Genomic DNA, 23625 nt, shown 5'->3' on the forward strand with positions numbered 1-23625 from the left:
TCATGAGGCACCATGCGTTTCTGTTCAAATGTGCTTGGAAGGCTCCCTCTTTCTTGCCACAGCAATGATTTGTCTTTCTCTGGGTGCAGTGCTTTAATAAAATAAATCCAGAATCGTGTTACATGAAGCTTTGGGTCAGGTTCTTAGAACAGCTGCCTGCCCTTACAAGTACTTATGTGCAGCCCAGGAGCAGGAATTTGGTTTCCTCAGGCATTCCTTCTTCAAGGTTTTGCCAGCTTCCTCCAGGTGCGATGCTGTCAGTTGCTTTATGTGCAGATGGGGCAACAAGTGAATAAATGTAGGTGAACTTCCAGCAAAATCAACACCACTGATGATTTTTTTTTTTTTTTTTAATGGAAACACTTGCACTTTTCAAGCTTCTCTTAGTATACCTGGACTGACATTTACATACATGCAAACATATGCAGCTGATGCCCATTGACTCTCAGTTTTATTGAATGAAGCACAGTGAGGGTGAAGTGATGCCAGCTGATATCACTTATCATCTCAAGGTGTTTAAAAAGGTTATGAAAAGGTTTTTGAAAAACCAAAAGTATAACTTAAAAAAGCTACAGGTGGTTCTGCACACATGCAGCTCCAGTTGAAAAGGAGGACCATACACAAATATGATGCCTCAGGATCACAGGAGTACCATTTCTTCTGGACTCTTCCCTCCCCAGCCCCCCCTGTTTTGGCCTTTGTCACTGTTGATTTCAAACGTTCACTTACCATCAAAGTTCATTGTAGGGAAGCCTCGAGGTTTTAGCTTTTTATTTGACTGAGTCTTTTTCTATTTTACAGAAGCCTAGAAAGCACAGACTAATGTGACTGTATTTATGCAGATGTGTTTTTTTGATAAATGAAGAAAACTTTGGGGTTTTTTGTTACCTAGGTGAAGATGCCTCTCTGCCTATAACGAGTGGAGGAAGCTACCAAGTGCTGGTGAACAATGTGTTTTATTTTACACAGCGTGTGGTAGATAAGCTTTGGCAGGGCATGTTCAACAAAGAATCCAAACTTCTTGTGGACTTCATAATCCAGCTCATTGCACAGGTAACAATGTTCTTCTATTAGCCTGCTTGTGAAAACATTTTTGCAGGTTACATTAAAATCCATGGAGTGATGTCACTAAGCAATCTACTAGTGATGCATGTCAGGTCAGCATAGAAGTACACTTTTCTTCGCCAGGCTTTCTCTCTTTTTACTGAGCTTCCCTAGCACATCTAGTCAGTGTGGAGTGCTTTAATATGGGGCAGTTGAGTAAAAACTGCTTTCAGATGACATTATTTTTTAGAAATCCCCCAAAATAAAGAACAGAATTTACCTCACATGAATTTTGGGAAGCTTCCTAAATTTACCTTGACATTTTTGGGAAGCTTCCTCATGCACTTTTATTGGAGATTGGTAGAAGACTTTTGCTGTTGGAAATCAGCAGCATCTTTATAGATGTTAAAATTATAAGTGTATCATATATAATAAGTCATTTTGGTCCTTGAAATTCATAGAATTCGTGATTTTCGTAAAATACCGATTTTGAAAAATGAGCACGGGTCAATTCAGGGGAAGATTATCTGCCAGTAAATTGATTTTCTGCTACTATCTGATCATGTCTCTTTACTTCACATCAGTCAAAAAGAAGATCTCAGGGACTATCGCTGGATGCTATTTATCACTGCCTGAACAGGACCATCTTGTATCAGTTCTCAAGGGCGCACAAAACTGTTCCTCAGCAAGTGGCTCTCCTTGATTCCCTAAGGGTTCTTACTGTGAACAGAAACTTAATTTTGGGACCTGGAAATCACGATCAAGAGTTCATCAGTTGCCTAGCTCACTGCTTGATTAATCTGCACGTAGGAAGGTAAATATCTCAGATGGAAGTTCATTCCAGAACCAGGGCTGTGAAGTATTAAAATCACCTGTTCTCTCTCAGCAATGACACTCACCTTGCGAATAAGTCAGCAAATTCTGGATAACTGTTTATAACTTTCCAGCCAATGAAATGCAAGCAAGCTTAAGTGATTTATTTTGAAACAAAATTAGGTTTGAAGAGCCCAGGTATAGAGAACATTCTTACCTCCTTTTACAGAGGTATTTTAAAATACTGACACAAGTGCTTATCTAACCATTTTGTTGTTATGCTTTGATAATTTGAAATGTTTCAAGGTAGAAAGAAACACTGGTGCCAAGTAATTAATAGTCAGAGGTCTGTCACTAGATTTACTATCTATTGAATCATTTCGTATAAATTCCGTATCTTAGTACTTGGATGTATAGTATTGAGTAAGTCCAGTCAGGCATTAAATCAGATGCCCATGACAAATGCTGTAGACACCCACTTTTCTGCATCGCTGCAAATGCCTGCCTGGCATTTTCATTTTTTCTTTCCAAAAAGATGTACGACTTGTGTTTCATCCAAAGACACTTGGGAAGCATCAGCAGCAGAAATCCTAATGTTCTCCATTTGTGGCCTTGGCTGTTTTGTGTTTGTTCAAATATTAACGTCTTCCTCCAGTGACATCAGTGTCCATGGCATGTCATTTTTCATAAATCTTCAGTTCAGCTTGTGACCACAGATTATCAGAACTCAAGTGGACAGAAGTGAAGATACGTTGCTGTAGTAGCATGTATTAATCTTTGTGATACCGTCATGGGGAATCAAATGCTTTAGCTTGTATTTTTTTTCTGGTTGTTGTTAATTCATTGTGTATTTGTAGCAACGTTGATGGGTTTGGATTGGAAGCAGAAGCCAGGATGACAACTTGGCACATCATGATCCCCTCTGATATAGAACCAGATGGAGTCTACAATCAAGATGTCAGCGAAGGTAATCTGAGAGTGACAAAGCCACAGATGTCTGCTAATGCCATTTCTGTATTGTCATTACTAATCTTTTACCCAGTTACTCTTAGGGCTGGGGGGGGGCATGTATAAAATATATAAAAAATAGATGAAAAAACACTTCAAAATACCAAGACAGACATATCCAGGATAAGTTACTGTTCTGTTAAAATAGCAAGAGCTCTTCATTGTTTTCTGGACACACACCAGAATTAGAAATACTGCTTTATATGCACTGAGTTGAATGCAATAGAAATGGGTCATTTTAAGTGTGCATGATGGTTTTGTATCAGCTGGATCTTACATGAGCATAGGTAAGAAATAATTGGCATAAGCTGTAAAATTATTATTCAGTGGTATCCTCAGGATCTTTCACTCAAAGGAAATTTATTAACTAGCTGTGGAAGAAAGGATTCAGTGATTTTTTTTTTTTTTTTTCCTTACATATATATTTATTATTTATGCAGGTGTGTACTTACGCACACAGTCATATGTAAAAATACTAAAGCATAATGTATGTATGGAATTATATATGTGTATATAGACATATACTTCTATAACATTTTTTTTTTAATCTCATTTTGTTGATAGATGAATGTAGGAGAAGAATCACAACTAATCAGAGCTGGTGTTTCAGATTCACAGAGAAAAAATTGCCAGAATTAACTGTTAGATACTTTCTGATAGCATATAAATGGCAAAAAAAGACAGTCTGGCCAAAGGCATTTCACAAGTCATGCAAGAGGGCGAGAAACTAGAGTATAATTGCAGAAATTATTCAGTTCTCTATTGTAAAAATACCAATTCTATGAGCACCATAGAGAGCTTGCTGTTTGTGATCTTGTACCTATGCAGGTCGCCAGCTTCTTTTAAAAGCCATAAACAGAGTGTGGACAGAGCTGATCCATAGTAAAAAACAGGTTTTAGAAGAAGTTTTCAAAGTGACGCTACCTGTCAATGATCGTGGCCAAGTGGATATAACTGTTGCAAGACCTTTTATTGAGGAAGCGAGTTTAAAGTGTTGGCAAAATCATTTGGGTAAGTGTGACTGAGGATTTATCTGTCCTGAATGGTAGATTTCCCTGAAGTGAACCATATGCACTGGATGTCTTAATATGGGCTTAGCTTTTGTGTAGTGGTAGGTACTCTAAACTGTCACTGTTTAACATCTCTCATTCAGAAACTCTACCGTGTGTAGGATATACTTACACTCCACTGCACACAGGGCCTTTATTCAATACTATTGGTGGTCTCAACAATGTCCTGTGTTTGTGAGTCAGCATGCACCAAATAGCGTATTGTGGATTACAGTGATGGAATCATTTAGCTCCTTTCCATGAACACTTGGACTGGGGTGACCTGTTTCACCATTCTCAGGATTGGATGTGCCAGGCGGGGAGGGGGACCCCTCTTGAGCATGGCTGGGTGCAGCCTGCAAACTTGGTCTGATGATATGATCGGAAATGTGTGACTGAGCAGTCCTTCTCTAGCAACAGTGATACTATGACTTCTCCTTCTTGGCTGGGAAATCTGTTCAGCATAGGAAGCAGCTTTGCAGGAAAAAATTCCCACCTGGGAATCCTGGTGGACAGTAAGTTAAGCACAAGTTAGCTCTGCACCCGTGTAGTAAAGAAGGCCAACTGTTCCTGGGCTGAATTAGCGAGTTTAGGCAGCAGATAATAAAATTCCGTAGACATGACTCCTTTGATGATTACACGGCTCTAAAGTAATTGAGGTTAACCTGGAGGTACAGAAAGCATTTTTGGAAACTTGGAATACTTGTTTTTGCGGTCTCTGTATTTCTACATGTGCTTTGTCCCTGGCTGATGTTTGTTCAAGTTTCCAGTATCTCACTGATAGTCAGTATATTTGCAGAAATGTTTTGAGTAGAGTGAAGGATCTTTGGAGAAATTATTGCTATAAGAAAGTAGTAGTGGTTTTAAAAGAAGAAAAAGAAAGCTCAGAGGTGGAGTGAATTAAAGAAACACTAAGGAGCATGTACTTTCTAAATCAAAGGTAACTGATACACAGTACGATCCATTAGCTGAATATCGGGAGAACGTTAAACTGTTGAGAGAGTTGAACTAAGCTGTGATGTTTTTAACTTCAGTTTTAAAGTAAGCACATCAGTCTTGAGGACGTGACTATCAACTGGGATGGTTGTATGTGCACAAAAAGGTGCAGTAGACCCACCTAGCTTCTCCGCTCAATACAGCGTACTTTTGCTGCCAGATTGGTTAGTGGGGTCATGTTGTGGCTCCTTTTTGGGTAGAGATACGGTGCTCAGCTGTGGTTTTTTCGCTAGTATCTACTGTTTATAACATAAATTATATAAATTCTGTTATCTTTGTAACTGTTTTGAGAAAAACAAACAGTTTGTTTTGTCTCCAGACGCTGTCTTCCTTCTTTGGAATGCCCACTTGGAATGCCCACTTGTTCTTTAAGGGATGTAAATCAGCAAAATTAAAGTTGGTGGGGGTAGAGGGAGGCTAGGTGATGATTTTGTTCATACATAGCTGGTTTTCACCTCTTCAGATGAGGACAGAATTCATAGCTTATGGACCCCGATTTTGATAATCGTTAAAAGGAGTAACAAATCTGTTTGTCATGCTTTATTTCAAAATGCAAGCAATTCCTAGATTTCACCTGGGGATCTTTCCTCATACAAGTCATGAATGTTTGACATGAATGTGAGTTCTACTGGGCACTCTTAAAACAAACAAATAACAACAAAAAACCCCAAACGAACAAAAAACCCACACACACAAAAAAAACCCCTAATCCCCAAAATACCCACCTTTTTAAAGCAGCAGAAAGGGTTATTCTGTTTAAAAAAGAACTATAATGGGGGGAGGAATAAAAAGTGTTCCCAACACTTTCTCTTTGTTTTTCAGCTCATGAGAAGAAATGCATCAGTAGAGGGGAGGCTTTGGTTCCAACCACACAGTCCAAACTTTCACGAGTTAGCAGTGGGTTCGGCCTCTCTAAACTAACTGGTTCCAGGAGAAACCGCAAGGAGAGTGGGCTCAATAAACACAACCTCTCTACACAGGTAATTTCTGTCAATTAATAACATGAATCTAAAATCCAGCAATGTATGTTCAGGGTTTGTGGTACATATCCCGATGTAAGGAATCCTGCGGAGTGTGAAGTGATATCTGGTGCTTGGTTTTCCCTTTTTTGAATATCGAGACTGGGCATCTTGCTTCTGCATGTCCTCATCTAGTAGGTGTGTCTGCATATCTGTAACATTAAGCCAAGAGTTAAACTCTTCGTTGTTGGTGAGACTGCTCAGCTGCTTCTGGTTACATATATGCTTTATTGCTTTGCTAGTCTGGGTTTAAATTCAGTTTGCAATAGTGCTCTAAAATGGAAGCTGAGAGATAGACGCTTGTCCTTTTTTCCATCCTGCCCCCAAGATTATGTGGTTTAGGAAAATCCTTATATGAATGTGTATGTATCATGACTAAACAAATGCTGCTTTGCACTGTTTTTATTGTACTACAGAGAAGAGATCAGCAAAGCAATATGTGATGGTAGAACTGGACATTTGCTTTACAAACCTGCTTGCTTAAAAAAAATAAAATAATAAAAAAAAGTTAGACCAGAGTAGCACAGCAGTAGGACAGTACCTGGTGGGGCATTGCAAGAAGTTAGTATAAAGTATTTGAGGCATTGAAAACAAAGGAAAGAGAGGGGGTTTGAAAGTTTTGGAGGATTGAGTTCTTACTGTATTTAGCACTTGAAACAGTGGGAAGATGTCAGAGGGGGCAGGTGTATTCCTGCCACAAGGAAATGTATAACTCCTGTTGACTTAGTCAGGAGTTATTTGTGTCCTGTGAAAAAAAAAAACGTTGCCAGTTCTCTTACTGATCTGAAAATTATTCAGTGGCTTTGATAAAATAAGGAATTCTCAGTGCTCTCAGTCCTTTTCCTGGTGAGCAGGCATACACATTAAAATGAAAAGGAAGAAACTCACAGACAGCTGACAGGAACCGTTGCTGGCTGTATCAGTAGAGGGAGCAATAAGTGAAAAAAGGTATATTGCAATACAGAGTGAGGAATGCTGGGTGTCTTGAGGATTTCCAACAAACTAGGCAGCATCCACAAACTATTACTTAAAAGGAAATAAAGAAAAGTAGTAATATTTGTCAGTGCTAATCTTTAGCTGTTTGGGAATGTTCTGTCATGTGTTTGGAATATTTTCCAAATTTTTGCCAGTTTCTTTTAAAGGATATTCCTATACATGAATTTACTGCCTTTGTAAAAAAACAAAAGAAGAAACACCAAACAAAACAAAACCTTAAATACTGTTGCATGCAGTAGTTTGAAATTCATCATTTAAGTTTTGTTTTTTTTTTTTAAGAAACTATCCTTTGTGAGCAAGTTTAGAAAGGTGATGTATTCATAGGCTTTTCATTCAGACAAAACCTGCCTTTATAAAATGTCATCTGTCCTCTTACCTTTGTATTAGGAAATTTCCCAGTGGATGTTTACTCACATTGCAGTGGTTCGGGACCTGGTTGATATGCAGTATAAGGAATATCAGGAGGTATGGTTCAGAGGATTAATTACCTGACATTGATATTTTGACCTGTTCGGTTATACCAATCCCGTTTCTCAGTATGGAGCTTGTAAAATACTAGGTTGTCATTGGTGAAATGCTTGACTGTTTAGATACAGTTGTTCTTTCAAAGGTATTTTTAAATGCAATCAAATAAACTCATTTTGATCTGGTTGTAGATGAAAACTCTTGTAGCAATAGTACATAAGTTAAATCTTAATTATTTTCAAGAAGCTTAAGTAGTCTTTCCTTAGAAGTGTTAAAAAAAAAAAAGAAAAAAGAGAGATTGGAAATATGCTAGAATATGCTGTCTTTCTAAAACATTGTACAAAAGCTTGAGAGGAGATGCGGAGATGCATTGTGTACAAACACTACTTTTATAGTAACACAAAGAAAATTTTATGGTACCTTTCCCAAATCATGCAGTGATAGAAAGTGGCTATTCTGTGCCTTCCAGAATGAAATCATTGCACCCTGCTGTTTCTTCCAAACATCCCCAAAGACCTTTGGTTCAAACTAGTTGCTGAGCTGCATGCTATATCTCTTAAGAAATCAGCTTCCGAGACAAACAAGTAATTGAAAGTGATTAGTTAAAAAACCCCAACCACCAAACTTTGCTTCATTTAACTTCTCTCTCCAGTGTAAATACTAAGCAGGGAAGGCCTCCAAAACAATTTTTGTTTTCATTCTTAAAATCCTTTTTCAAAGTCAGTGGATTAGTGTTACATTTCTTTCATGTTTGCCATTTAGAAATACATTCAATTAACGATACAAATCAAAAGCAGAGCTTTTACCTTCTTTTTTTTCCTTTTTTTGTTGAGAAGAATCCAGTATGAACCCTGTTTTTATGTTAACTGACACCAGAAATCTCATTAAGGCGTACTAGAAAATGCTGCTAGAATTATGCATTATTACACGTTTTTCTGTAATGTAGTGAAAATGTCTCTGCTCACATCAGAGACAGGCTTAAAAGCATCACTCCTGATGCGTATACAAATGTCTTTGTATTCAGCGTCAGCAGAATGCATTAAAATACGTGACAGAAGAGTGGTCTCAAATTGAATACGAGTTACTACGAGAGCGAGGTTTGTGGGGTCCTCCCATTGGCTCTCATCTTGACAAGTGGATGTTGGAGATGACTGAGGGTCCCTGCAGAATGAGGAAGAAGATGGTGCGAAATGACATGTTTTATATTCAGTATCCGTACATGCCTGAAGCTGAGCAAGAAACAAACTTGCTGGTAAGTATTCAAGATCTTGCGATGAGTGATTTTATGCCCTGTTGTGTAAAATCCATATTTTTTTATAAGTTTTTCTTAAGAAACGTGTTTTTCTCTGTTGGTATTACCTGGTATTCTGTCTGTATGTCATAAATGGTTGGTAAGGTCCAGTTGTTCCTCATAGTATATTTAGGGAAGGGACTGAATCACTTGGCTCAAAACTAAGTGAACTCGAAGACTAGCAATTGCAACATAAGATGAGGTGTGCTTGCATCAGGTAAGTGATCATGCCAATGAACAGCAGAGGCATCTTCAAGTCTCTAGAGGCTGAGAAGTACCATAACTATGGGAGGTTTCAGTCTGAGTTCTCAGCCTTATGCTAGATGATGAGGTAAACAGTGATCTGAAAAAAAAAAACCAACAAACCAGCTACGGGCCTTGGTTTTGGGTGCCTTTGTGAAATGTACTTTCATCCGTCTGCGAATATGAATGTGGGCTGTGTAGCAGAAATGCACGTGGCCTTTGAAAGCTTGGCAGTTAGTTCCTGTTAATTTTGGAACACTGTTTTTAAGAAATGGAGCAGTCTTTATTGTGTCTTTTTAGGCATGTGTGTATGCATGCAGGATTTTTTTCCTCAAATTAAGCATGAGTGTCAAAGTACTTAAAACAAGCAAAAAAAAATAGCATTCAACCAGTTTTAATCCATTAGGTATATTTGTCTGCTTGCAATCTGACACACAATAGCCGTAGTGACAGTCTAATTCACACGAAGTGGAGAACATGCCATCATACATTCTTCTCAAAAGTGTTCTTTCTCTGATGCTTATATAATTGATGCCCTGTTTTCAGTCTGACTTCTCAAGTAGACTTCCTGAGACATCTGATGATACCATTCCTCAAAAGGTAAAGAAACAAGTACACTGACTGAAAATATAAAATAAATACAACTTTTTTTTCCTCCTGCATGTTAGGCAATCTTAACAAGGCTTCTACGTTTGGCTTTCAACTTGCTGTTTCAGTAAATATTTCCAGGCCTAAAGGTTTTTTCAGTAATCACATTAGAAGATGTTACTGTGCTCTCCTCAGCCTTCACCTAATAAAACTTTCTGTAGATCTTACCTTCTTTGCTGCACACTAACAGGCTGTGTTGGGCTGTGCTATCACTGTTCTCACTGTGTGAAGTGTTGTGGCTTTGGAATCTGAACTAATGGTCGGTGGAACATGTTTAGTAATGGGCAACACAATCACTTGGAAGCACTTACTGGGAAAGTAAGTGTTTCTTTCTAAGAGAGGATCTGGTGAGCAGTTTTTCTCCTTTTTGGCTGTAATGGGTTGTAACAGGCCTACTTTTGTTAGAGCCCAGATTAATTTTGTCTTAGCTGACTGTTCTCCTCATTTTTACTGTTAATGAAATATACACATTTGTTCAAAAAACTTGAATCCTGCCTTGAAAATAACAGACTTATTTGGAAGTGGCTGCTCTGCGAACGTTTCAGTATTATGCTGCTTCTCTGTTAACTACATTCGCAGTCTTGCCCATCACTAAGTACAGTGTGTAATGTGCGTTCACTCATTTTGAATTACATTCAACAATAAACTAATACATATAAATGAAAGTAATTCTGTTATACAGAATATCTAATATAAATTGCTACTGTTTTCCTTTCTTCATGTTAGCAGTGCTAGTTAGGATTTCTCTTTGTAGGTACATAAGTTGTTTCCACAGAGGTTTTAAGCATCATTTAAGTGGCATTTTTGTAGTGATACGGAGTGAAGACTTACCTGAACATAAGTGAGCAAATTAGATCACTGTGCCTTAAATTTTTTATTTTGGGGGCAGCCAATTTGACCTGAAATAATAAATCTCCATGTTGTTGATCTTAATCTCTTCGTCATCTCGAGCATCCACTTGTAATAAAGCTAGTTCGATTTTATGGGTCATTTAGTTTCCCACTATACTATCACACAGATGAACAAAATAAAATAAATTAAAAAAAAAAAATCCCATTTTATGTATTTTCAGTTATTACTGCAAAAGTGGACAAGGGAAAATCTTGACTGAAATGGCAGTGATATTCTACAATTCTACATAATGTAAAGTATTGAACTGGATTTATAATAATATTTTGTGATTATTCCAACCTAATTTTGAAATTCATGGGAAATAATCCTACAAAACAAAAAAAAATTTGTGATGGAGAACTGAACACATTCACAAAGCTTTGTAAAGTTTGAGGGTGGGGTTAAACAGTAAGAGAGAAGAAAACTAAACAGTCGGAGAAGAAAATTTTCAACAGCAGTATAAAACCAAGGGGTTTCATCCACCCATGTGCATCAGTGTGTTTTAATTTCAGAAAGGCTCTTGGCTTTTTAATACCTCTTTTATCTGCACCTGTATCTCCTGCGATCATTCTGAAATATTTGCCCTCATTTAGTTCTTTCTTCTATTTCGAATGTTACCTCCGTGATCAAGTGAGGAACATAGGAATTAGCCTGTGGTGGGGGATGGGATGGACAAAAGAAAAAAAAAAACCCACAACCAAAAAACCCCCACCATAATGAAATGTTTCATAATCCATGGTTGTCACCCAAAGGCACAAACGGTGCTCTAAGTATTACTTTGGTTAAATGGATACTCTTGTGCCCGTCTCCTGCCCACAAACCATCAGAATCTTTACTAAAAAAGAAACAACTGAATTAATTAAGAATTTCTGAGCCTTAAAGCTGGTCCCTGGCTGCTTTTAGTTCATATTAACTTCCACATATCTGTATCTTTCCTTGAGGCAATTTTTTATTCAAACTATTGCCTAGCAAAGAAGTCAGCTGGCTGACGAATAAGCTGCATGTGTTGTAGGGAGTTATGAAAGATGATAAAATGGCCATCTGATCTATCAATCTTAAGCACAAGTATTCCAGCCTTTTGTGACAGTTCATAACATACTGGCCACACTTCTTATTTCCCATGTTGTAGGTTTATCTGCAGGCATTTCTGTAACCCCATTATTACCTGAGTGGCTGAATAGCTCCCTAGCTCCCTTGCAAATTAGCTGACAGATTAGATCTACTGAAGAGTCTCTGTATGTGTTGGCGTATGACTGAGCACGCACAAAACACTTGACGGGCATGCACTGTGCTGCACACAGTATTCCTAAAACACGTTCGCTGAAGTGAGTGAGGATTTGACTGACCAAGCAATTTCTTCAATTATTTCTAAGAAACCTGCTCGTTACCGAAGAGCTATAAGTTATGACAGTAAGGAGTACTACATGCGCCTGGCTTCTGGAAACCCTGCAGTCTTTCAGGATGCTATAGAAGACAATACAGTGGGTGAAACAACGCAGCAGGAGCCAGAACACGGGGAGGACACCATTGCAAGAGTCAAAGGTTAGATCATTTGTTCTGTCCTGAACTGTTTTCTTTAAGTTTATCTGCCTTTATATCTTCTCATGCACTTGCATTAAGGTAAGCATAACGATCCTGTAGGACTCTTGTTTTTCTCTCTTAGCATTGGATCAGTAATTTCAAAGTTCAATAGGTTTTGTGAAGTGAATTTTTTTTTTATGTGTCAAGTTTTTATTTATCTATCTCTGTTCTTCTTCTCCAGGCCTGGTGAAGCCTCCCCTGAAACGATCTCGCTCTGCTCCTGATGGAGGAGATGATGAGAACCAGGATCAATCGCAGGATCAAATTGTTGAGGGGAGTTCGATTGATGAAGAGGAGAAGACTGACAATACAACTTTGCTTCGACTTCTCGAAGAAGGAGAGAAGGTACTGTGTACTTCAAACACACTAAGCACTTACTGTATTGGAATTTCTGCATTACCTGTCACAAGCATGAATAAATGTCCTAAATACCTTCCTTGATCTGCAGCTGAGTTTGCTTGATATTTCGTCAGCTTCTTCCTTGAAACCAAATGTGTGCTCTGGTTCAAAGAGATCCTGAGCTGAAAACCCTGTACTGGAAACATTCTTTTTCTTTCCTTCTGCCTGCTAGGGAAAAAAGAACCTGTCCTGAAACGAAAGCTGTGAGCTATGCCATGCTTGGATTATTATCCTCTTGGCTTAATGAATCCAGACAGAAAATATACGTTGAAAATACAAATACTGAACTTGGCAGACTATCTATAATTAATTGTTCCTTTCATTAGAATGAAAAACCTTGATAACTAGTATTTTATCCCCAAGAACAGTGTTGAACAACCGTGCTGCATATTTGGTATTTCAGACTTTGTCCATCTGAAGTATACCAGTAAATACATTTGTGATCATAGCTGAGTGGGCTACAGGTTCTAAAATATGCTCAAGGAGCATGATGCGAGTGGGTAAGTTGGTAAATATATAAATCTATCATACAGTGGAGGCTTTATTTAACTCCCTTCCCAATTGCTAATCACAGGCGTTAGGTATATCTCTGATTAAGGGGGAAAATAGCAGAATTTTTGCTGTATCTACAAGCGATAAAGCAGTGTCTGGGGCTTGTTCTAACAAAGCAACGGTCTGAGCCTGAGCTCATTAACCTGCTTTTGCTGAGTGTCTGTTTTTCATTACAGATTCAGCATATGTACCGCTGTGCTCGGGTTCAGGGCCTTGACACCAGCGAAGGGCTGCTTCTCTTCGGGAAAGAGCACTTCTATGTCATTGACGGATTTACCATGACAGCCACGAGAGAAATACGGGATATTGAGACACTGCCTCCAAAGTGAGTAGATTAATAGAGAGTTTCCTCAATCTTTAATAGCTGAACAAGAAGTATTTAATGAGGTTTTTGAGGAGTCACCTCCAAAAGGATGTCAGATTCAGCAAGACCTCAGGAGCAGTTTCCTCTGTGCTCACAAACTGCTCAATGTAGTATGGTATATTGTGAAAATCAGCTGTTTCTATAGCTGGACTCTCATATGAATTAAGAGAATAATTCTTTTAATTTACCTTCTTTTTAGTTATTTCTCTCTTGCCTTTTATGCTCATTTACAGGATGCATGAGCCAATCATACCTAGGGGAGCAAGGCAAGGTCCAAGTCAACTCAAAAGAACATGCAGCATTTTTGCATATGAAGATATCAAGGAAGTACATAAAAGGAGATACCTTTTGCAGGTAACTTAGACACCGTATTTTGATTGAGGAGCCAACTTTGGAATTTTTTGACGATGTTGTCATTTTTAAAAATGTAAATAAATACATAACTGATGAGTATTTGGAAAGTGAAGCTATTCACAGTGTTGAAATTGAAGTGCTTAAGTTGGGCATCCTTGTTTGAACGTTTGGCTTACTATGGTTTAGTTTATTGGGTGTATTAGTGAATTTTAGTGTTCCGAAAATAAAACATCTGGCCACACTAAGCAAAGTCTGCTTCACCATAATTTGGTGTCAGATGTAGTACATACAGTATGACTAAACTGGTCTGCGCCTCACCTTCAGAGGTGATGAGCAAATGTGTTAGTGTTGACATGGGTTTGTCCTCTTTGTTTTCAGCCAATTGCAATTGAAGTTTTCTCAGGAGACGGACGGAACTATCTTCTAGCTTTCCAAAAAGGGGTTAGAAACAAAGTTTATCAAAGGTATTGTAAAATAAGTTAGAACATTTAATCGGAATATTTGCAAATATCTGTGTTGAGCCATATTTGAGCCTACAGTGACCTAACAAGCAGAAGCAGATTGCAAGAGTGATGGGTCTTAGGCAGTGGATAACCTGATAGCAACTTACTGCTGCATGAAGAACCACTAGGAAGCGCTAATGCCTGCATGCAAAACTTGGGGTATGCGTTCAGTGAGAAAAGGGGTCATTCCAATTTTGTTGAAGATGTTACGTAGCTGCTCAAAATGAAGTCTGTAACTGTACTAAATGCACTCTCTTTCTAAGGAGAAGACATACTGAGGACAGAAACACTAATCTTAATCTCCTTCTAACTGCTGATGCAGGTTTTTGGCTGTGGTGCCATCTCTAACTGACAGTTCGGAGTCAGTGTCTGGGCAGAGACCAAACACCAGCGTAGAGCAAGGGTAGGTGATTCTGTTCCTCGCAAGCTCTGTAGCTCATCAGTTTCAAATAAATGATGCTTGCATTAAGGTCAGGATTCACTGGAGAGTACTGCAGCCTCAATTTAAAATTGGGCATTACCAAAATAAATAACTAGTGATGATGTGGTCCAGTTATTGTAAATGTACTAATATCGTTGGCAGCATTGGTATATCTTCTTACTAATTAATACATGCTATCAGGTTTAACGTTACTGGTATACAGATGCATTCTGAAAGGAATTGGAGTGCCAAAGGCATTAGATTTGTCCAAGTTGTTAAAGGTATTTTCCTCATCGGCAGCCTGTTAGAAACATTTGTACTTGCACTGAATTGTATAACTAATGTGCATAATTTTAACAGTCTGTGTTTAAAAATAAAAAAAGGCACTGCTAAAGCAAAAAGGAACAAAGCCTTGTTTTTCTAAGTGTTAAAACTTACAAGTTTTAATCTTAAAGCTTTGGATTGTCTTGTGAAGATGTAATCCAGATCTTACTGCTAAGTCAGAAAATGCGCTTCCTTCTTCCCATTAGGTCTGGCTTGCTTAGCACTTTAGTGGGAGAAAAATCTGTTACTCAAAGATGGGAAGTAAGTATGAAAATTTTTTTTTTTTTTTTTATTAAATTCCACATTTTGTAGTGATATGTAATTAACCAGTGCACGTAAGTTGCATCCTCTTATTGGAACAGGTGGAATATACTACTATAGAAAGTGTATCTCAATGTTTTAGTTTGTAGTATTTCATGATACCATCATCAAATAGGAAGTGGTTCTACTGTTGAAAATGCAAGAGGAGGGACTGTAGTAAAAGTAGAGTAGGCATTGTAATACTGAAGTAAATTTTGTATGTTTGGGGAGAGCTGAACACTTTGACAGTCTGGCAGCATAGACATTTGATTGTTGTAAAGTGAACACTTTACAGTGCTGTTATCTGTCTTCCTTAAGAGAGGAGAAATCAGTAACTTCCAGTACCTGATGCACTTAAACACTCTGGCGGGCAGATCCTATAATGATCTCATGCAGTACCCTGTCTTTCCCTGGATCCTCGCAGACTATGATTCAGAGGTAAATAAAATATCTTGTCAGCCTTGTCAGTAATCTTTTTATATGTTGGAGGTTTTGCAAATATTACAGCTGGCTCTTACTGCCTTGGTAAAACCGAGGCTTATCTTTATTGCCAGCTGTTTGATTTCATCTATTTTGTAATGTTCCTCCCACTTATCAGTGGGTAAGATATTAGAGATTCTTGGATGTCTCATGTGGGCAGGTCCTTGCCTGTGCTGATTCTATGGATGTTACTGAACTGTGCACAGGTGAGGGCCAGGATACATAGCTTTTTCTAAGGCAGTTGCCTCTCTGTGCTGCAGCAGTTCCTGTAAGTCTTTGCATTAGCTTTGTACTGAATATCCTGAAGGACATTATGCCCACAGAGAAAGCACGCTTGTCCAGAAGACTCTGGTAGGGGCTACTGCGAAATCTGGCCCCATGGTGAAGAATTTGCTTTTGAAAAAGATGGAACATCCTATTAATGCTTTTTTGTGGGCAGCCGTTGCTACCAGCCAGACAATAACATAAAATATTGTTACGGTGCATGTTGAGTATTCAAGAACAGAATTAGGGGGAATTGGGGAACAGGATGAGGGGAGCAGGGCAGAAATTATCTGGAGCCCAGATGTGACTTAAAATAAAAAACACTGACTCTCAGATCAGACTGAAGGACTGTTTTAAGCATATCCAACATTGCACCTGCTGTGTGTGTAGAAAACAAAGATGACAGCCTTAGGAGGTATGTGGTGTTAAATATGGTAATTGGCAGTATTGAAAAGGTTTGTTTGGTTTTTGGTTTTGTTTGTGGGTTTTTTTTCATAAACTTGGTGTCTGTTTTATTTTTAAAGGAACTGGATCTTACAAATCCCAAGACATTCAGAAACCTGGCCAAGCCCATGGGAGCTCAAACAGAAGACAGGTTAGCCCAGTACAAGAAGCGATACAAAGATTGGGAAGATCCCAATGGTAAGTAATGATACATCCTGCAGGAAGAGCAGAGGGACATGTGCCTGCCACATGATGGGAGGGAGTCATGGATTTTTATATTATGGGTCAAGAGGTCTAGATGTGGATATGCAGAAGTCTACCGTGGTTTTTAGTGACTCTCCAACAAATACTAAATTAGAGCAAAGGGCATTGGTTTTCTTGTGTTGTTTGTTTGAAATCCGAATGACAGCTTTTGTTTACATGTAAAAATTAAGACAAAACAGTTGCACATTCAGAACAGTTTAACATTATCTAAAGGCTAGAATGGGCAGGCACATGAAGCACACAACCAGCTATCTCTACTAATACAGTTTGAGTGCTGCTGCAAGAAAATAAGTTTTACAAAGGAATGGGAATACTTCTACCTTAGCAGTACTCTAGCTTTTTATTTCTTATCTTAATGCATGGGTTTTTTGCTAAGGAAACAGCATTTTCTTAGCTAAAAAAAAAAACCTCAGAATGAGATGCAATTAAGTTATGTATTCCTGATTTTAGAGCTTCCTTATATATTGAAAATAAAACTTGTGTGTTTGGCAAGGCAGCTATTACATGATACATTTCTTCTTGTGTGCTTTTATTGAAGACACGAGTCTGTTTAACTACTGCGGTGCTGTTCTGTATCAAACAACAGCAGGTGGCAAAGACGTTGATTTCTAGAAATGAATCAGTATGTTCTAAGTGTATTTATGCAGACTTTCTGCCAAGAAATTAAGAAAGTAAAAGCTGTACAGAATCTGTAGCCAACAATTCTGAGACGTATTTCTGCCCAAGCCTTTAATTCCACAGTAACCAGTAAGACTAAAAGTAAAAAAAAATAAAATGTTTCTTCAGCAGAAATCACCACAGCTGCACTGCAACATTTCAATTAGTTAAAATAAAAAATGACTAACCATTCAGTATTGCTCTGCAGAAGCCCATTGAATTAGAGCTACTGGACTGCAGCCAAAACTCAAGTGGTGGCCATGACAAAACATAAAGCTTTCAGATTCTTGAGAATGAAAATGACAAATTCCAATTTTAAAAGTGTCCAAGGTCACAGAGTAATTAAAATGACGCACTAATTGAATTTTTTTCAGTTAGTACTGATTCTGTCACCTAACTGCTTTTTGTTCTACGTTTATGATTTTTAATCTTCTGCAGGGGAAACTCCAGCTTATCACTATGGGACCCACTATTCGTCGGCCATGATAGTGGCTTCCTATCTTGTCCGGATGGAGCCTTTTACTCAGATTTTCTTACGGTTACAGGTAAAAATTACATCACCTCACTTTGTGTTTCTTTCCTGCTGTACATTTGAGATCTAAGTGAAAAATACGATCAATCGTCTTTGATTTCATCAAATATGGTAGAAGAAATATTTTTAGCAGAGTTGTTATTGCCTGGGAGGTTTTTGATGTTTCTTTGTAAAAGATGTAGTGGAATTCTTGGTTTTTTTCTTGTAGTTTGAACATTTTTCTAAATGTATGCAGAACAAAATATCAGCAGACAAAAACCAAAGCAAGTTTTATTGTGAAAAATACTTTGCTCATCATGCTTTATTTGTCTGCTCTTGAAAGAATCATATGCCACTTGTTTAGTTCTGTGCTGGAAGTGTTGGAAGATTGTTATTTTAAACCAATACATCTATCCAAAGAGCCATTTTAGTACTGAGTGTTAAAATAAACTAACGTTTGCAGAGCCTGGAATTGTTTGTCAGTTTGATGGGTAATGGGGTTTGTAACATTACATGTCAAATATTTTCCTAGACAGAAGCCATCAGGCAAAAAGATTTGTGTTTCTCTGGAAGAGACTAAACTTTGAAATAGGCCTAGGTGACTCTGTCCTTAAAATTCTGTGTATCTGTATCTCAGTGCTTTATGTTTACTATTATTGTGTACCAAAAAGTAACGCAGCTGTTTAAATCCATTGTGTTACAGGAAGAAACATGCTATATTCTATAGTGTCTTTATTAGGCAGAGGATGTTCTGATTTGCCTTCTTGGCAAAATCTGCTGTGCTGAGAGATACTCTGATGCTGACATGCTTCTCGCTCTGTCCCGCAGGGCGGTCACTTTGACCTGGCTGACCGAATGTTTCACAGCGTACGGGAGGCTTGGTATTCAGCATCGAAGCACAACATGGCAGACGTGAAGGAGCTCATCCCAGAGTTCTTCTACCTCCCCGAGTTCCTGCTCAATTCCAACAATTTTGACCTAGGTAGGCAGAAGGAGCTTGATAGCATTGCTACGGGTGCGAGAGCAGTGCCAGACAGTCAAAAAGCAGTGCCAGACAGTCCGACATGAGAAAAGTGTCTCGTAATTTGGGCAGAAAAAGATCTGTTTAACTGCATGAGAAAATGATAGATGACTTTCATGTTCTGACATGAAAGCATAAGCAGGACTACTTCTGGTATTTCCTGATACTACATGTTTATTCAGTATTATATTTGAAAGTCTGAATGATTCAGAACTCATTGTTTCATCGGGAAGAGTGTAGCAGGAATTCTTACTTCCTCTGTGATACCTCAGATTTATTTTTTCATTTATCAGACTTCAGATATTTTCTCAAGCAGTGAGTGTTCATTTTTAGCAGTTAATGCAAAGTTTGTTCTGAGAATTACTGAACAAGACACTGAAATACCCAAAAAGGATTTTTGTTTGGAGTCATGTGTGTTAGTTGATTTTTTTGGTTTTTTACCAGTTCAAAATGCACAGATAATCATGTTTTACTTGAAGTTTCTCTGGTTTGCATTCTTCTCCATGTAACTTGCCACTCCATTATAGTGTTCACCATCTTTTTTGCATATTTTGTTATGCTTTTTTAAGCTTTGCAAAATCTGTTTAACAGTCTTCACTTTTAGAACTTACTCTTAAAGTATTCCTAAAGGTTTTGTTGAAATGTTGCAGTTAGCTTTTGTGAGAGTGATTATTCAACGGGAGTCAAATTTCACACCTATTGGCCATAGGAGATGCATGTTCCTTAGTATGTATGTCACTCTTAACAGTGGCATTAAGCTCTTATTTTCTGAGCTCTGTGCTGTGAATCTAATAGTAATAATAAAGATTAATCAAGTCGTAGGTTTTAACAGCCTGAAATCCTTTATTCAGAATGTAATGTAAGAGAAGCACAACCTTACAAAAACAAAAGCAAAACCAAAAGAAGGGCATGGCCATTACCGGAAAAATGCTAAAGTCTTGTCCACTTAGCTCCGTATCTGATAATTTTGGACTGCAAGCATGAGAGTCCTAGAAATTCTTCACTGAGCATTTGGAACAACAGTAGAAAAGGTTTTGTTATGAACAACTTTCAAACACTGTGTAATACTTCTGATTGTGTTAATTCGTAGCAATCCCACTCCCCTTTCCCCCAGATAAAGAGAGGCATATTCAAAGCCTGGTGATGCAAGCAATGTTTCTGTTGGAGCAATGTACTTAGTACTTGTGTACCCCTGTAAACTTGGAAATTTGTTGGTGTTCCTCTGAGCTAACAGGAAGTGTGGAATTGTCCCTCGGCAACAAGCGACAAAACAAGAATATAGCTGGGAAGTCTTAACAAATACATTTTTAGTAATTGCAACATGCCACCATTTAACGTTCAGAGTGGGAAGGGGGCTATCTGGGACCCAGATGTGGCCAGATCATGCCCAGGGGAATCACCAATGTCCTTGGGTGTGAAGCTTGCGGGGGATACCTTAGCTCTTCACTGTTAGGAAATGAATGTTTAGCCTCTACTCCTGTGATGTGTAGCTATTCTCATGGGTAAAACAATAATTCCATTCCTTGATACAGAATGTTTGTGTTGTGAAGAAAATAAATCCTAGGGTGAAATACTGTTCCACCAAGGCTTCTCAGTACAGTTTGCTGTTACGCTGTCTCATACTGAGATTTATTTTCTTCAAAATACGCTCAGTTGACATGCCATTGCTATAGACATACTAAACAGATGCCAAATACAGGAGATTGTGCTATAGCCCCAATTTAAGTGAGGACATTTATTCCAGTTTTCCTTATAGCATAAGAACAAGGAAGTCAAAAAGAGATAAGAACATGAACCTTGCTGTGCTGATTACTCTGGATGCAAACTGGACAGCTGCTATGGTAGCAATTCCCAGTAGCAGGGTTGGCTGCTTAGGTGCAAGCTAAACTGACAGAACAAGATTCTGGTTGTGCAGTGATTGCAGAAGGCTATTTTACTGGCTGTTGTTTTCATTAACTTTCATGCACTGTAGTGGGTCTTTCCCATGACGGGGAGAGAAAAGCAGAAATTTACTTAAATAGAAAAAGAACGACAAAAAAATCATGTTCCAAGAGTGCTTGATGGGGAAACATAAAGGTTTTGAGTTCAGACTGTACATTATTAAGTTGTGAAGACTGAGGAGGAGTAATCTATTGAACGCCTCTAGCTAGAAGGGTAATGTTTGTTTTGAAGAGCGTATGCTGAAACACTATCATCATCCTCAAAAGTCTTAGCAAGGAATATTTGAATTCTTCCTCCTGCGAGCAATCTTACATGAACAACTGAGGCAGAATTTTTCATGTTTTATTGCCTGACATTTAAAAATGACACAGTATTTTAAAGAAAAGACTGAAATGACTTGCTTTATAAAGAAAAGGTGTTAGAATTTGATTTTTTTTATAATTTTTTTTCACCATTGCTCTTCAGTGCTGTTTCAATACTTCTCTCCAAATTTTTCTTTTTTTTCTTTTTTTTTTTTTTTTTAATAGGTTGCAAACAAAATGGCACTAAACTTGGCGATGTAATACTCCCCCCATGGGCAAAAGGAGATCCTCGTGAATTTATCAGAGTTCATCGGGAGGTAATTTGCATTTTAATAATGACAATAGAAGATGTCAGTTGGGACTTTCCATGGCATATTAATCTAAGCTTGATTTGTGCAGTCACAGCTACTAGCCAGTCCATGAGTTCTAGGTTGATGGCTAATTGTCGCAAAGGTCTGTAGAACCAGTGTTTCCTCCCCTTCCTTTTTGGCTAGGGAGTACGTTGAGGCAAGACTTGCTTCAAGGAGAAGCTTTATCAAAACATAACAAGAATATGTCAAAATATATTCTGCATTTTTCTTTGTGGCAGGTGTAGTAGACTCAACCGTTGACCAATATGGCTAGTTCTAATGCATGCCCTTTGAATTTCAGGCTCTGGAATGTGACTTTGTGAGTGCACATCTGCATGAGTGGATTGACTTGATCTTTGGCTATAAACAGCAAGGTCCTGCTGCAGTAGAAGCTGTAAATGTCTTTCACCATCTCTTCTATGAGGGGCAAGTGGACATATATAACATCAATGATCCATTAAAAGAGACAGCTACCATCGGATTCATTAATAACTTTGGTCAGATACCAAAGCAGGTATACCCGTTGTAGAATTCTTATTTGCCAGATGACACTCAAATTGAAATGTATTAATATAGAACAGGAAAGTGTTTTAGGAGTGAAACTTCCTGGGAGTGTTTTTCCATAAATATTCTTCCAATGATGTGAAATCATTTACATTTCCATCATAAATGCAACAAAGATCAACTTTGGGCTTTGCTTGTGAGATTAGAAATGTCTGTCTCCCCCCCCCCCCCCCCCCCCCCCTTTGCACCCTTAAAAGAAAGGCAAAATGAATTATGGTTCAACTCTAAAAATCAGCATCAGAAAAATAAGTATGTTCTTGCTGCGAAGTCAGAGGGGAGCAGTGAAAGTGCAACTTCAAAGTAATGCCTAGTGTTTAGGTATTTTAAGTTATTCTGTAATAAAATAATTTCTCTAATAACTTATGCTTCCTTTTTTTTACACCAGTCTCTTGGTGTTCTGCAGGGCTTGGCCACATCTTTTATTTGAAGAATCTGTTGAAAAAAACCTCAAAATTTAAATTAAGATTGACTCTTGTAGGGCAGCTATAGCTAAGGAGCTATGTAGACACATTTTTGCTGCAGCTTTAAAGTTTCTGTTCTCTTTAAGAGATTACAGTAAATTATTAAATGTAATATTAAATCTAAAGTTTTACTGTGTGGGTTTTCATTTTTTTGGGGGGTGAGGGTTTCTTTTTTTCTGTTTTTTGGTGTTTTTGTTTTTGTTTTTTTTTTTAAATTAGGCATTTCTTTAGTATTTTTTTGCTGTCCAGTGAAACTTTTAAATGTCATTGGTGAATTTTTCCAATCCTGGATCTGGTGGAAACCACAAATACCTTCAGCAATTCACTGGAAACCCAACCCATGTGTTGGGAACTCTAGACTACAGCAGCACATAATGTTTCAGGACAGCCACAGGATATTTCCTGTGGGGACCCACTAACAGCTGTCTGTCATTGCTTGGAAGGAAGGCTAAGAACTGCTCATCTATCCCCTATGGCTGTTTTTCTCCTTTTCCTTCCTTGCTCTCTCTTAATAATCTAGATATGTAGTGGCTGTGGGTTTTTCTCCTTTTAAGTAATAATCAGTCACTGGGTTGTGATGATAATCAGACATGGCCCAGCTAAAGCCAGGTGGACAGATAAAGACTGGGGCTGAGGGCAGGGCAATGGAAGAGCATTGCAGCTGAGTCTGAAGGCCTGCCTGAATCTTCAGATGCCTGTTAGGTACAAGCCTATGATGAGGTCTACCAGAAATTGCATGATGCTTTGCTAGAGGAAATAGGCAAACTTGGGAAACTCAAAGCTCCTTCCTTAAGTCATTTTTGATGGTGAGTGCTCTTGGAGCACGTTTTTACGTAACTGTAGAGTTTTGCTATGACCCTCTCTGCCAGGGGATCTAGGGCAGGCTATCTCAGTGACGTGGCTGCTGTGCACTTTTTCACTCCTTTGCTGCATGGAGATGTAACACGAGGACTACATCTTCTTTATCACATCTCTTCCACCAGTAATGCCCCTGGTAGTTTTGCTTCCCATTTTAAAAAGTTGTGCTGCAAAACATTCCAGAGCTGGTGCTGCGTTTGAAAGAGGGCCCTCGCAGACTCTGCAAGGGTCCTGAGATGCCATAGGC

At 38.3% G+C, this 23625-nt stretch overlaps 1 protein-coding gene across 6 annotated transcripts in view; it reads left to right on the top strand.

The window, feature by feature from the left end:
• The window catches only part of WDFY3 (WD repeat and FYVE domain containing 3), a 190098-nt gene that overhangs the window by 155054 nt on the left and 11419 nt on the right, over positions 1 to 23625 (top strand). For 4 of the 6 annotated variants that reach the window (XM_076337073.1, XM_076337070.1, XM_076337071.1 and 1 more), the window contains 21 exons: positions 893 to 1053; positions 1629 to 1858; positions 2715 to 2824; positions 3694 to 3876; positions 5733 to 5890; positions 7313 to 7390; positions 8415 to 8642; positions 9471 to 9524; positions 11837 to 12005; positions 12226 to 12389; positions 13172 to 13320; positions 13593 to 13713; positions 14092 to 14177; positions 14539 to 14619; positions 15168 to 15222; positions 15580 to 15699; positions 16530 to 16647; positions 17809 to 17915; positions 18710 to 18863; positions 21371 to 21462; positions 21797 to 22009. In XM_076337073.1, coding sequence (XP_076193188.1) covers positions 893 to 1053; positions 1629 to 1858; positions 2715 to 2824; positions 3694 to 3876; positions 5733 to 5890; positions 7313 to 7390; positions 8415 to 8642; positions 9471 to 9524; positions 11837 to 12005; positions 12226 to 12389; positions 13172 to 13320; positions 13593 to 13713; positions 14092 to 14177; positions 14539 to 14619; positions 15168 to 15222; positions 15580 to 15699; positions 16530 to 16647; positions 17809 to 17915; positions 18710 to 18863; positions 21371 to 21462; positions 21797 to 22009 — 2831 coding nt within the window. The remainder of the gene's footprint in view (positions 1 to 892; positions 1054 to 1628; positions 1859 to 2714; positions 2825 to 3693; positions 3877 to 5732; positions 5891 to 7312; positions 7391 to 8414; positions 8643 to 9470; positions 9525 to 11836; positions 12006 to 12225; positions 12390 to 13171; positions 13321 to 13592; positions 13714 to 14091; positions 14178 to 14538; positions 14620 to 15167; positions 15223 to 15579; positions 15700 to 16529; positions 16648 to 17808; positions 17916 to 18709; positions 18864 to 21370; positions 21463 to 21796; positions 22010 to 23625) is intronic. The other 2 variants (XM_076337074.1, XM_076337072.1) reach the window with 2 other exon arrangements.

This window comes from Aptenodytes patagonicus, chromosome 4 (assembly GCF_965638725.1).
Source record: "Aptenodytes patagonicus chromosome 4, bAptPat1.pri.cur, whole genome shotgun sequence".
NCBI classification, from domain to species: domain Eukaryota; kingdom Metazoa; phylum Chordata; class Aves; order Sphenisciformes; family Spheniscidae; genus Aptenodytes; species Aptenodytes patagonicus.